Source organism: Ceratina calcarata, unplaced genomic scaffold (assembly GCF_001652005.2).
Source record: "Ceratina calcarata isolate Rehan_Ccalc_2016 unplaced genomic scaffold, ASM165200v1 scaffold153, whole genome shotgun sequence".
NCBI classification, from domain to species: domain Eukaryota; kingdom Metazoa; phylum Arthropoda; class Insecta; order Hymenoptera; family Apidae; genus Ceratina; species Ceratina calcarata.
The window spans coordinates 86,397-100,636 of NW_017136528.1; the positions used below are offsets into that span (position 1 = coordinate 86,397).

Genomic DNA, 14,240 nt, shown 5'->3' on the forward strand with positions numbered 1-14,240 from the left:
CTATAATTGTGACTTTCGTTGAGACGCAAATAACGGAATGTACATGGGGATAGGTGCACCTTGCAAGAATTCTGTACGTGTTTACCGATCTTAATTAGGGATAGAATGAGAAAGGGGTTGAAAATGGTAGGGTTGCGGGGGTCGGCGTGTTGACAAGAATCGGCTTTTCGAATGGGACTTCGGGCGCCTTCGGTGGTTACCGACGCTCTTCGTGGTATTCTTAACTCGTGCTCGTGCTGGCTCGACTCAGTCGTTGACGCGCGCTCGTTTGGTTTGCTTCGGGTATTAATGGTGCTTCAATATACACGTTTCAATTCCACGGTACAAGTCAGATACAAAGGAAGCTCTGCTTGACCTGCGTCTCATTCACAGATAAATACCGTCGCAACATGTGCGTAACTGCGAGGTAAGACTCTGTTCTCTTCAAACGTATAACATTTCCTGCCAAAAAAGAATTTCACTATCTTAAAAAATCGTATATTTCTACAACGTGCCGTCCTCTCTATGAGGATGTTAATTCATCTGGAAGGTGTTAGGCTTTGCTAGAATTTTCCAAGTGTTCTAGAACAACGTGGAACATTATCAAGTATCAGGAAGTGGGAAAAAATTTCTGTTCGAAACGATGAATCAAAGTGTTTTTTGTATCAAATCCTCTAAATTTAATTTCCCGTACGATTGAATTCGGACATTTCATTCTTCCGTGTTTTAAGAATCGCGTGGACGTCATGGACTGGCACGAGAAACTAGTTCCCCGACGCGTTGTCAAACAACTAACTGCAGGTTCATTCATTAAACGTCGAGAGAAATTTTCCCCTGTCACGCAGGGAATATCGAAAATCCATAACCGTAGAGAGACGCGTAATAAATCTCGGGGACTCCCGTTACGTTTCCCAATCGTTCCTGATACGATAATAACAGTCGATCCCCGTTTGATCACCGAAATATTGATTGCATCGTCCGGTGGCGTTTCAACCGGTCCCTCCTCGCCTCTTTTTAATTTCACCCGGCGAACGAACTTGCAGAAAGAAGCAGTCGTTGCGAACGTACGAGCGAGGTTCTTCCCGATTGAATTTATTGTAGTTCCCAGGGAACGGCGCCGTATCCTAGGCACGGTCAATATTGACTCTGGCCCGAGCCAAAGCCCATCGTAATAAATTATTGACTTCATGGAAGGCGGCCGAGAGCATGAAGGTCCTGCGGTGATCTGTATTAATCGTTAGGCATCCACCGTTAGGACGATACTATTCGCCATAAGGCTTGACTGCGTTTAAAAGCCGGGTACTAAATCATTTTTATGATAGGATTATCTTCATTTCCCAGGGTAAACAGTTACAAATATCGATAGAGCGTATTATAAGGATTAATTGATAAGAGAGATAATGCAGGATATTCGTTGTTACGTTTATTTGTCTCAAACAATTAATCGATCAATACAAGTGAGCTGTGAGATTAAAAATGTTCCATGAAATTCAGTCTATCTTCTTAAAAGGAAAGATGATAAAGGGTTATCAAAATTGGGAGACGAATTTCCACGAACGGGTCGTAATTCGACATCCGCCTTGGAACTGCGTACAAGTGCACTGTGCACTTTTCCGTTAGGACCGTCGGCACTCGATACGCGATTCAGAGGGGTCGCCCACGCACCGAGCCACGCACACGTATATAAAGACAGCCACCCACACTTGGGCCAAACCGCCACCACCGTTCTTCTCTGTGTGCCGGCGATTTACGGGCAAGGGCAGCGACTGCTCTCTCTGTGTTAGTCACCGACCCATGGGGGGTGAAAGAGACTGCCAGGACTCCGCTTCCAGGGAAGGAAGGAAGGAAAAAAAAAATACGCGAGGCGAAAGAAAAGGTGGCGCACGTACACGCGCGCGTTAAACAGGCTCGACGTGTTTACTTTTGCATATGCACGCCGGTTGTACTTCGGGCGTTAAGCACGTAACCACTCCTGTCGCCGATTATTACTACAGCAAAAAGCTTCGTTTCCTCTTCTCTACGTTAATTGTTCGCGACGACCATTTTTATGATTATTTTTAATTATGTAAATTCTTTTAGAGCCATTGCTCATCGAGAAGTACTAATTTATGTGGTTTGATTAAGCTACGGGTTCATTCATTTAATTCATGTCGTGCTTATAATCATACAATCATAATCATCGATTGAGTCATTTATTATGAGATTAAGATCTTATCTCAAACAGGTTGCAGGCGAATGAAATATACAATTACATGTGTATCTAGATTTATTACCAATTCAGCAAGACTATAATTTGAATTTATTTTTGACGCAATATTAAATAGGAAAGTACAATTTAAATTTGCTCGACTTTTTACCTTTTTGTTAAATGGTTATCTTGAAGTTTCTCATCAATTCAGCATTTCGATATAAAATGTATAAAACAAGACTGTTTTCAATTTTCATAAAGCAATCGGATTTTATACTAGATTATTTTTATACATTTATACAAAAAATGTATTTGCAAAAAATATTAAAAATTAAATGCGTAATAAAATAAATTCTTATCTGAATTTCAATTCGCGTTATACATTTTTTATTTCATATGAAAGTCCGCGAATGGAATGTCTGTGAAATGGATTGGAAAAATGTGATTCACATACTTCGGTGATCATTCAAGCATACGTGATATGCCTCATAGCTTTCCATATTTCATTCTTCTATATTTTCTGCATATTCGATTCTTTTATAAATATATTAAACCCTCAGTTTACTAATAAATGTGTTAGACATGAAATCACGTTAAAATGCTAATTTACCAATCGTTGAGCGAAGGCTACTCGGCCCTTGAACCACTCGGGTTTCCGATATATTTACCGAGAAGGTAGACGAAAGCGGCTGGGCGTAAAAATAATACGACGCTCGAAACGATTGTACTTATATTTGCTCGGCCAGGCTACAACCATTTCCAGGCGGCAGGTCTATTTGTCGAGAGACCCCTCGACGGCGTTCGTAGGAATCGGGAGAGGCCGAGGGCGCTCGTTCGATTGGGACGCACGATATATGTTACGTGCTCGGCACGTACGTGCTGACTGGTTCGTACATAAGTACTTAGACGTAGGCATAAATAGCATAACGCGTGTGTTCAAACGGTGTGCGCGTCTGGAAACGAGAGGAAGGTGTACGGGGAGTAATAAAGACGAGAAGCGACGGAAAGGCATGTCGCTAATGCGAGCACGCGCGTTTTAACGATTTCTGATGTTGCTAATCCTTCTTATTTCTACCTGACTCGCCTTCCTGGTTCAAGGGAGTCAAAAGAGCGAGAACACTCGAGGCTATAAGCGGCCTTTAGTGCGGCGAGTGGTCTTAACCCCTTCGTCCTCTTCTCGGAACCTCTCTCCCCCATCGCCGATTCTTTCTCTCGGCCAGTCGCTCGTCGAATGGCGCGTAGTTTCTTTTCACGTAGGCTATTAGCATGAGGAAACGTGTACACTTCGTTTAAGCGACCGGTAAGAACTAGTCGATTGATTTTCCGGATTTGATTGGTAGCTAAATACTCGGAAGCCGCGTGAGCGTCGGTGATTTCACGGTTCGCCGTTTAAAGGAGGAATCCGCGTTTCGACGTTAAGTAGTCTTCGGGTTAGCGTGACGTCTCGACGCGGTAGAAAATTAGAGAGGTTTAGGCGTGTTGTAGTACCGGTATACTTACCTGTTTCCCATGAACCCGAGCCGAGCAGCGATTAGCGTCAATTAGATTAAAGTAAACCGCGCGGGGTGTACACCTCGGCAACGGCATGACGACGCAGATACAGAAATCTTCCGGTACGAAGCGAATCGCAAATAACAGGTCGGCGATTTCTCCCGCCCTTAGCGTCGCGGAGAAACTAATTATACGTATCGCAATAATTATTCTCACTTCGGACAATGCTAATACCACAGCGTGGGACAAAAATCTGTTAGTATATACAATTAAGGGGATCGACTCCGATAGCTGTGCGACAAGGTACACTGTCAATGTTATCTACAAAATTAGCCAAAAATATAGATTTACAGGAATATACTTTTCGTCCTTATATGAGAATATTTTTCGGTCCAGAGTGCGCCAGATTTGACTTTCCTCTTTTTGAAGAGGTACTTGATGATCGGAAAATATTCTCATATAAGGACGAAAAGCGTATTCCCGTAAACCCATATTTTCCACTATTTTTTCTCAAAATTTTACCATATAATAGTTTCTCAAATAAAGTTAATTTTCGACAAGTATTGATGTCACGACAGTTCTAACATGTTCGAGCTAATTACGGTTACTCTACCGTCGCCAATCGCAGTCGCTTTTGTAATACGAAATAAATGTTTTCTTTAATTTAAACTTAGCATATTTTATTTCTCGTCCTGTCTAATCATTGACGTCGACGAAATGATATTTCGTGTAAGAATGAAAAATCGATTGCGATCCCGCGTATTTATAAGATCGCGTAACTGTGCAGGTACGTGACGGGGCAGTTATAATCGTGAGAAAAGAAGTGACGGGAATCCGATACGGAGGTTGATAGACCATAAATACTTTGCGAGCTGCCCGTAGCACAGACGCCGCGCTGCATATGCAATTATCGAAAGTTTGTCAAACCAGGCACGTAGCTCCGTATATCCGCCGGTTATTCTCCTTCCCGGAGGAGGCTCGATCGTGCCCGGATTCGGGAAAATCCGCGAGCCTTCTATCCAGGTTCCTCAGTTACGGTACACAGCATCCTCTCGCGAATATAGTGACATAATAGGCAAACGTTCGGGCCGATGCACCGTTACGCAGAATGGTGCTGAGGTCAAAGAGCCGGCGCGGACGGAGGAGAAAGAAACCGTCGGCGAGAGGAGTCCCGGGATGCGTTCGGAGCGCATCGGGTTTATAGTATGCCCGTTCCTACGGCCGGCCGGTGAAACCTCATGAATATTTGAAGAGTCGAGAGATCACAAGATTGCGAACGTGGGGTATGTCCGAGGAAAGTTTCGCGCCGCAAAACAAACCTCTCGATCGAATCGTTATCCGCGGCTACCCGATCGTAAACCTCGTCTTGTACCGCGGTAGTTAAACAACGGTAATGACACACGCCGAAGAATGCGGTAATGAGCAAAGAAAGGGATGCGCGGCCTATAAGTATTTAGATCGCGTTCGTAGATCTTTATTTGCATCCGTTTAATTAAGTACACCCCGCGTTCTTCCCGGTAGAAAAACTCGGGATAAATTGTCTGCCCGAACGTTTTTATTATCTCCTGAAGATATATAATTACATATAAATACATACATATATTATATTGCGTATCAAGGGAATCATATATATTTAGCTTGGTTTTATTTCTAGAACGAATTCCTTCCTCGTAGTAGGTCTGACCAGTCGCAGATATTTTATTCTTAACTCGAGGCTTAAGTCTGAATGACGGGACGGCTTAACGATCTTTTCACATTTTCACCTGTTTCCCGTTACGCAACAGCCAGCTCGGGTCGAGGCGTTAAGTAACGTGTTCGTTTCTGTCATCCGACGGACGGCACGTCGAGAAACCCGTTTTCGCCGGCGTTACGATCTTGGCCATTGACACTGACCTAATAAGGGTTAAATGGATTGTTCCTGAACGTCCATTGAACGCAGCACGCGTCGTCGTGTCCTCTCAATCGCGTTGGGGTGTCGGACGTTACGCGTATGCACGCATTTAAATCGCACCGCACGTTGCCGTTGTTATCGTTTCACGGGGGGCGTGTAACGAATCCCCCTGAGGACATACATCTCTCTCTCACTCGACTGTTAAGGATTGATCGATAAATTCGTGCCTTGAACACGTGCCCCGATGCAAATACAGCGCGCTGTCATGCATTACCCATCAATTTTTACACGCGCTTAACTTTCCTCGTTTAGAAGAGTTACGCGTTAATTGATAGACTAAACGAGCGTTTTCCTCGCATTGTTTATGGAAATGGGAATTCAAGTCGACGATCGATCGCCGGTCGAGTTCCTCCCTTTTTCAATTACCGATACGCAGTTACTTTTACGTGTTCATAATCGATCTACATCCCTTCTCATTATTCCGCGTCGTAAATACTTAAAAGAGGAATAAACGCAAACCCGTTGTACCGTGGCTAAACGCAGATCAGTACGGTGAAATAATATCCTGCGAGAGGATCGTGCAACTTTCGCGGTACGTTGTAAAATTTAATGCATTGTACGGTGGCTAAATTTATCTGGAAATTATTCCTGCGTACGTGCTGCGTATTAATCCGCCGTGGAGAACAGCTCTCTCTTTCAAATTTACGATCATTCGTGACCAGGGACAAGTATGGCATTGCTATCCCGGTGATCCCGTTTTTGACGTCGGTTAAATCACGTCCCTCTCGTTTCGTCCATATGAGAGGCCTCTTGTAATTGGGACGTTCTGGGCTGGAAGGGTGGCAAAACTCTTGTGGGGGATCGAACGAAGGGATGGATAAAGGGAGAGCCATACGAGCACTCCTCAAAATAATTGATTGTCCTAGAGGTAATCTCTCCAAATATTTGAGGTTTCTTGAATGAACAGAAACGCTGAATTGACTACCAACTCCAAATAATATAAATCAAATAGCGAATCAGTGATCAATTAATATCAACGAGAAGCGAATTAAATCAAATGGAATCTTTCCATAGAAAGACATTAGCATAATTAGATTATTGCAGATAAAGTAATTGTTTTCTTGAAAAACGTACTAAATGTTCCTACGTTATTGGGACGAGTAAAACTCAATGCTCCTTCACGCTGCTTGAAATGTTCAAAAGTTTTCTTTATCGAGAGATTCAATTTCAGACTTGGACACTTAAGTGCGACGAGTAGCCTCGACAGTCAATAAGCTCAGTCATTTGTTTGATACTTGAGAAACTTTATTCTTACTTTCTCGCCTTGCATTTTACTTATAAATGTCCTTCCTGTCTTGTGTTCATACAATCTCAAATCCTTAAAATTGTCTGTGAAATTAATTACTTGAATTACACTTCTCGTACAGATTTATATTTCATAAAAAAATCTTGCTAACCCGTGTAATAAATAAATAAACCATGAAAAAGGCCGTGAAATTGAGATGAAATTGCGATTAGCCATCGATAGATAATTCGTTAGACGAAATTGACCTAACGGTTGTTACCTCGTGGACCTCCAGCTGCGGCACCGTTAATTAATCGACGAAAGTGATTACCCGACGGACGGTCGGTCGTGTTAAAAAATCGCGATTCGCACATTCGGTGCCGGTTATCTGTAGTTATACGTGTACGCTGCCCGGCTAGATTAATGACGTCGGGGCTATTAAGCGAGATTGACGAGCGAAGTTTAACGGGAACGATTTGAGACGCGGGGCAAAAAGAATTGGACAGCCGTTGCATTACTCAACTCGCGGCAAAATTAACCATTCCTGTTTCATGGCCTTCCTGTTGTATCCAGATTATGCAATAAAAAAGTCGTGAGCATTTCCTCCGCACGGGTTAACGCGCTCGACGCTCGGTTAGGTTTATTTGAACATTGTTTAATGATTCATTCCGCGTATGTCGCGGCCAGGCTGTATTTGTCAAACACATGCATTCAGCACGAGATACCGTATCGTGCAAACAGTTGAAGAAAATTACGAGAGGCTGGTCATGCAGGGTGAGTTAATAATAAAATCATTGATTATTTTTCTTTCGTCAGAAGAGATCTCGTGCTTGAAGAGGCTTATTGAATTAATGCATTCTTGTGTTTTAGTAAGTACGTAAATATTTGATTGAACAGCAGTATTACTGCACATAAGGCGTCGTAATTCCTCATAAATTCTTTATGATATACCATTGCCTTATTTTTATTGTTCTCTCCTGTTTCTCAGCCAGTCTAATCCGAGTTATTATTCTTTCAACTGGAAATGGAATTCTCATTTCCCGATATTTCATTCTTTTAATTGTATTCCTGTTCTTAATATGTATGTAAATTTCATTATTAGTGGAATTCCTTATTCTATTTATATCTTCATCAAAGAAGGGATTAAAGTCAGGTACTTCGTCTAACATCTGTTTTTTTAAGTCCTCTAAATTATTAGACTTCTGTTATTAGCATAGCTTTTTATTTAAGAGTACTAACTGTTTTTCAAGTTGGATGCTGTTCCATTTACGTTTTTTAGTAACTCTTAGGATACATTTATTTCTGAGAATTTCATATTTGAGAATTTAATCAGAAAATTTAAATACTTACTTATAGTCCCAAGTTAATTCTTTCGCTTTCAATTAACTAATTATTTTATAACGAATAAGTGAATATCAAATAGTTCCTATTAATTCGCGTGTACTCTAATGATATAGAAATGAAAGCACGATTATCGGATTACTTAGTAAGTGAAATGAAAGTAATTTTTTCTGTAATTTAAAACTGCAGAGACTAGTGTTTAAAGATTTTATACTTTTTTATAATCGTTAAATAATTAAGTCATTAATTATTCTTATCCTTCATAAAAATATCAGTTGCATTTAATGAAGCTTATTAAATTAATTAATTCTTGTGTTCTAATAAATAAGTAAACACTGCGTTCTATTAGATAATAATTTTTATTGATTCACGTTTATTTTAATGATATAGGAACGAAAGCTGGGTTTCTCATTACGTAGTAAATGAAATGGGTAAAATTAAATAAGATTAGTATTTTCCGTAATGACCTTTTAAAAATCGCAGGGACCAGTGTTTAAAGACTTCGTACCCTTTTTGCGGATAATCGTTACCCCCGAAGCAGTGTACGTCGCGCTTAAAACGCAAGTTACGCGGTTGAAAATAAGTTCGGGTACTAATGTACCGAAAATTTGCCGCGGAAAAGAGGTATCGTTTACGCGGTAAGGGCGTAGATCGCCGGTGCGCGCGTCCAATTATCGGCGATAACGCCGTTTCTCGGCGTACAGAACCCACCCCTGCCGATCGGTTTTTTCTCCCCCCCGGAATTTGGCCGGCACGCAACGTATAATCAAAGTTTACTGCCGAAGATGTGTAATGACAGGGTTAGGCCTAACGCGGGATTAACGATCTGGGAATGGGGAGGCCCGGGTACAGGGCGCACAAATTTTCGGTGCTCCATCGCAATTACGTTTCACGTGCCCTTCCGCCGTAAATGCTCGAGACCGACTGACGTAATTCGCGAGCTTTTACTCCCATCTTTTATTTCGTAATCGCCCGCTATCAATCTTTACTTTGTGCCGTCTACCCTTCCAAACCGAGGGCCATCCCAAATCGTGGCGATTACGCTTTTGTACTGCCGTTCTCCCGCCCTTAAACACGTCTCAATCGATACTCCGTTGGTCCTATGTACTTAGTTAACCGCTAGACGATAATGCATACGGGTTTTTTGTCGCGATAATCGCGAGACCGCCGACGGAGCATCCGCGATTCGACGCATCCGACGATCGGAACGTATAATGGGTTTTGTTAATCGTGATTGGTTGGAATCGTAGCGGGTTCAGGTGGACGCGAGAGCGAGCGAGGCTAGATTTCCTGCGCTCCGCCGCCGCCGAAGCTTAAGTCCTTTGGCTCGTTTTTCTCGATGCTCGCCCGCTTGAATGGGGCCTCGCGTTAGGTCCTGCGGCAGGAAGGCCGGGGTGGGTATATAGAAAAGAGAAAAGAAAGCAAAAGGGGGATCCTTGAGACAAATGGAGGAAGCGGGGATGGAAAAGGGAAAAAACAGGCAGCGGATGTTTCGGGCGCGGCTGGCTCTGCTCTCCAACGTGACTCCTCTCTCCCTTCGTCTGCTATTCCTTTCGATTTCTTTTACATCTCACACTGTGCACTTCGATACATTCTTACGCTTTATTCCTCGATCCACTCAACGTGAGAGAGTTACGTTTCAGCCTTTCTAACATTCCTCAAGCTATCGTGTCCAGGTGTTAAGCGAAAACTGTTTCAGACAAAAGTTGTAGCTATGGTTGTCAGATACAAGGACGATCTTATACAATTTCCGTTTAAATCCATTCGTTAAGGAGTAATTGATGATGAACGAAATAATTAATCGATTAGTCGTGAAGTATTCGAGATAAAAGAAAATTGTATACGATCTTTCTTGCAGGAAATAGCAGTACCTACAACTTTTATTTGAAGCATTTTTCGCAAATTTCAAATAATCATCTAATGGTTTAGGAGTATTTGAGGAAAAACGAAATTTTAGCCAAAAGTTTGTTGTTTCGACGGTGAGACGACTAGATTTCGTCAGTACTAATAAAGTGGCAATTAATCATACTTAACTCTCAAGTAACACCTAACTCTAACTCAATTCTATTCGTGTGCTGCTGTGGTCATCAAGATTTGAAATCTGAAGCTTAGTTCAGAGTTCAGACTGTGAATTTTGAATAGACGATCCGTAGAACTTCTACTGTATAATGGAAATTTAATTTTCACATGTGTGCATGTAAAATGGCCCAGGAATCGTTTAAACTTACAATTAGACTAACTGCACGTATTTGGTTTAAATTAAAAAAAAAATATATCTCGTCATTTTTAATTACATTGAAATGTTTCTAACTTCGTTGGAATCGTGATACTTCATTTATTTAAAATAAAACGAGCATTATTACGCTTTGAAATTATTTTCAAAGCTCCTTGCGTGCGTCTCACGTTGCGATCCGGGAGAATGCGTTTTTTTTAAAAGCACCCGAGCCGAAGAATGCGTCGCACGTGGTCTTACGTTCAATAAGGAAGTATCACTACGGCTACGGGAATGCCTGTAATAGAATAGGGGTGGATCGCTCGGTCGGGGAATTGGATTTTCAAGTTTAATCTGCCAGCATCTCCGGATCGGTTAACAGGTGCTCCATTGTCGGGTGTTTCCAATCCCGTTTTCACTGGAAGGGGCTCGGCCAGGGACAATAATTTTCAGTTAGTTCTCGAGCTATTATGAGGGTCAGGTAGCAGCGCGTGCTCTTTGGGACTCATAATATACCGGAAGATCGAAGGAGGTGTAATTTACGAACTATACGGCTAGATCGATATTATATACTTGTCTGGGAACGTGCCGAATAAAATGATAAGTACCGCGCCGTAATTTACATAGATTGTTGTAATTCGGTCCTAAATTGATATCTTCATACGCTCCTGTAAAACGGTAGCCTTCTACGTGGAAGATTGCCCGACGATACCGTTCCATTTAATGAACACTGTTCAGAAAAATGATCGTAGAAAAAAGTATGAAATACGCGTTATTAAGCTCATTTATGACACCGTGAAGAAAAGTTGTAAAGGTGCGTCGGTCCGTGCAAAAAGTGCATATTAGCTAGCAGATGACTCCCGATGGTACTTTGAAACTTCATTAGCTCGGACTTGTATTTTTTATAACCCCCTCTCCGGTCCCTCCCCGTCACCCTCCTCTATCCATCGTGCCACTCTCGGGATTCCTTTTTTAACTCGTCAGCTCCTATGCCGGGACATCGAATCGCTTCCCAGACTTTTACGGAGTTTACACGCGTTCCCTGGGATCCCCCAGATGTGTACATATACATACAAACTCGTTCTACTTCCTGTTCTTCCTTCCCGTGGCCACGTCGTTCCTCGAAGAGGCCGGCCAGCAGCCAGCCAGCCAGGCTGGCCGACGTTGCCTCGGCCTCCTATGATTAAATCGTCGCACTCGATTAAACGCGATCTGACGACTCCGTATTTCGTTGGAAATTCAGTTACAGGTAATCTGCTGTCTAATTTGCACGATGCTACGAACTCTCGGTACTAATTAGGCTGGTGCTAGAAGTTCCCTGGAATTTCGCTCACTTGCGAAAGTGATTGGCGCGTTGGACATCGAAATTCTTCGTTCCGCCGAACGAAAGTGCATTCCTACGATCCTCGCTGTCTCGTCGCTTTCAGCATTCCTGTCGGTTGGCGCTCGTTCCGCGTGTCGCTCGTGTCAAGGGGATCATCGTTCGACAGCCAGGAAACGAACGAAAAATAGGGCCGAGATTCCTGAGATCGTTTACACCAGCCTGCTCAGCGTTCGCGTCGGGTCCCTCCCTAACAGAGCCGCCCGAGCGTGACGTCGAGTTCTGATTATTGATACGAGATCTCGTCTACAATGTCTTCACGATCGAATAATCAAACGACTCCAGATAGAATTGTTCTCCTATCGGAAATTAATCTCGTACGAGCGTATCTCGTACAGGTGGTAACAGGGAAATTTGAGAACCGCTGATAGTCCGTTACTCGTGCGTACAAGAAGACACTTCCTTAGTGGTCTGGGGGCCGAAGTGGAGCCAATTACAAGAGTCGCGGCAACAGTCTCGTTCTCGAGGCGACTCGATCGTTCCTCGAACAGGTTCGCGCTCTTACGCTTTGACAAATTCCCCTCCGCTGGCGATTATCTCGTTCGAGAGCCGATTGTCTACAAATATTTCGAGAATTAATTGTCTCACCTGTTAAGTTCTCGCGGGCAACTTTCCGGACGCGGTAATCCCATTAGCTAATTAGTGAATCGCGGGCCCTATAAGTGCTTAACTGCGCCAATTAACGTGCCCGCCAGTGCGGAAACAGCGGCTGAATAATGCCGGATAGAAAAAAGAGGACGCCCCGGTATCTGGCTAACAAGTAACAGGTTCCTTCGGAACGTACAGAATGTTCAGGATGTTACACGCCGGATGAATGCGTGAGATACACCCGGCAGAAGATACTCGAGTCTATTATGGGGCAAAACGGAGGAGGGCTACGTGACCAAAACAATAGGCCCCATGGCCTGGCCTTTCTCGTATAATACAATCGTATTGTGTTTGACGTCTCTCATCCCCCTTTCTCTTATTTCCTTTATTGCACAAGGAGGTCCGCGTTTAAAAGTCACGACTTTTACTACACTTTTTTTCCGGATCGAAAACCACGCGATTGAGAATTATTGCCTGTGTACTGTTTGTTAGGGATTAGAGGACCCAACTAAATTTATTTAAGAAAGCTCCTTACTTCGGTTTTTATCCCTTCTAGTGCCGAGCAAAGAGAGATAAGCCTTATCTTTGATACCTCTATACCGAAATTCATCATCTTATGATTCCTCTCTTTTTCTACCTCTGATTGACTCCTTGACTCATATTTGCGAACTTCGTCCTATCTTCGCTGTATCATTTCTGAACCCTGACTTTGCTACATCATTCTCAAATACTAACCCTGATAGTCCTTGTTAGATTTATGGGTGGAAGCACAATAAAAAAAATTATATAGTTCTTGTTTAATTAATCTTTATTTAAAACTGTGAAGACTTAGAAGGGCAGGTCCTTTCACCATCTTTCTAGTTTCTACTACTAAAACCCCGACCGACGAACTCAAGTTCTGATGCGCCTCTTATTGCACTGCACTTCTTGAAATTGAATCTCCGAGGACTTCTAATGAAATGAGATTCATTTTTGATATTGAAAACTAAATGTAATATTTAGACCCGATTAATCCAATAATTTATTTTGAGATAGAGCTTTCTCGCAATGCGAATAGTAAGACGTCCTTGGATTCCCGACGATATATCGTCGTTGGCACTAACGGGGTTAATTGGAAATTAAACGCGAGTCTATGGGATTGAGTTTTAAAGAGGGTGGCTGGATACTCGGATCTTCTTTTTCCAAATGTGAATAAAAACGCATGACTCCCACACGTATCCTTCGTTCAACTCGTATTTTGATACTCTTTTACTATTTCCTTCAGATCTTATTTTCTCTGGTTATTCGGTCGGTATTGGAGATTACTTTTATAGAGGCAATATCGGTATATTTTCGATCAAACGAGGCACTTGCGCCCTTTGAAGTCGTGGAAGCCGTAGATTCACGCCCAAGTTTCTCGATACGACCTTCCGAGGCCCTCGGAGCCGACTCCATTGTGCATGTTTGGGGTGCGCCAGCCTCGACTAAATTACCTTCAGGGGTTTCTCTTCAAGGAACTCGTGTTTCTTAATGGTAGCTTAATTTAGTTTTGTTCGGGGGTGCGCCTCTTTTTTTCTAGAACCCCGGGGTAGATCGTGTTGTATATTATATTTCAAATATTGGGGAGAGTTTACCCGAATCAATCCCTGCTATCGCAGACAGCTATTAAACTATTTGCACCATACGCTGCCAGTCATAAATATTAAAAAGATTTATGCAATATTTCATATAATAATTGTAACGTTTAACACCAGATTTCCAGATGTTGAATTCCTATTTTGCCTAAAAAGAGTCAATTTGATTCAAACATCAGAATTGAAGTTTCTAAAAAAAAATAAAATTTTATTTTAAAGAAACTTCATTTAAAACAATTTTTATATACATATTCTGCTTTTATAATACACT

General features: G+C 42.4%; 1 protein-coding gene across 1 annotated transcript in view; it reads left to right on the forward strand.

Moving 5' to 3' along the window:
- The first annotated feature begins 263 nt into the window (after positions 1-263).
- The window catches only part of LOC108632234 (uncharacterized), a 30,385-nt gene continuing 16,408 nt past the window's right edge, over positions 264-14,240 (forward strand). The window contains exon 1 of the mRNA XM_018036664.2: positions 264-406. Within this exon, the coding sequence (XP_017892153.1) occupies positions 390-406 (17 nt within the window). The 5' untranslated portion in view covers positions 264-389. The remainder of the gene's footprint in view (positions 407-14,240) is intronic.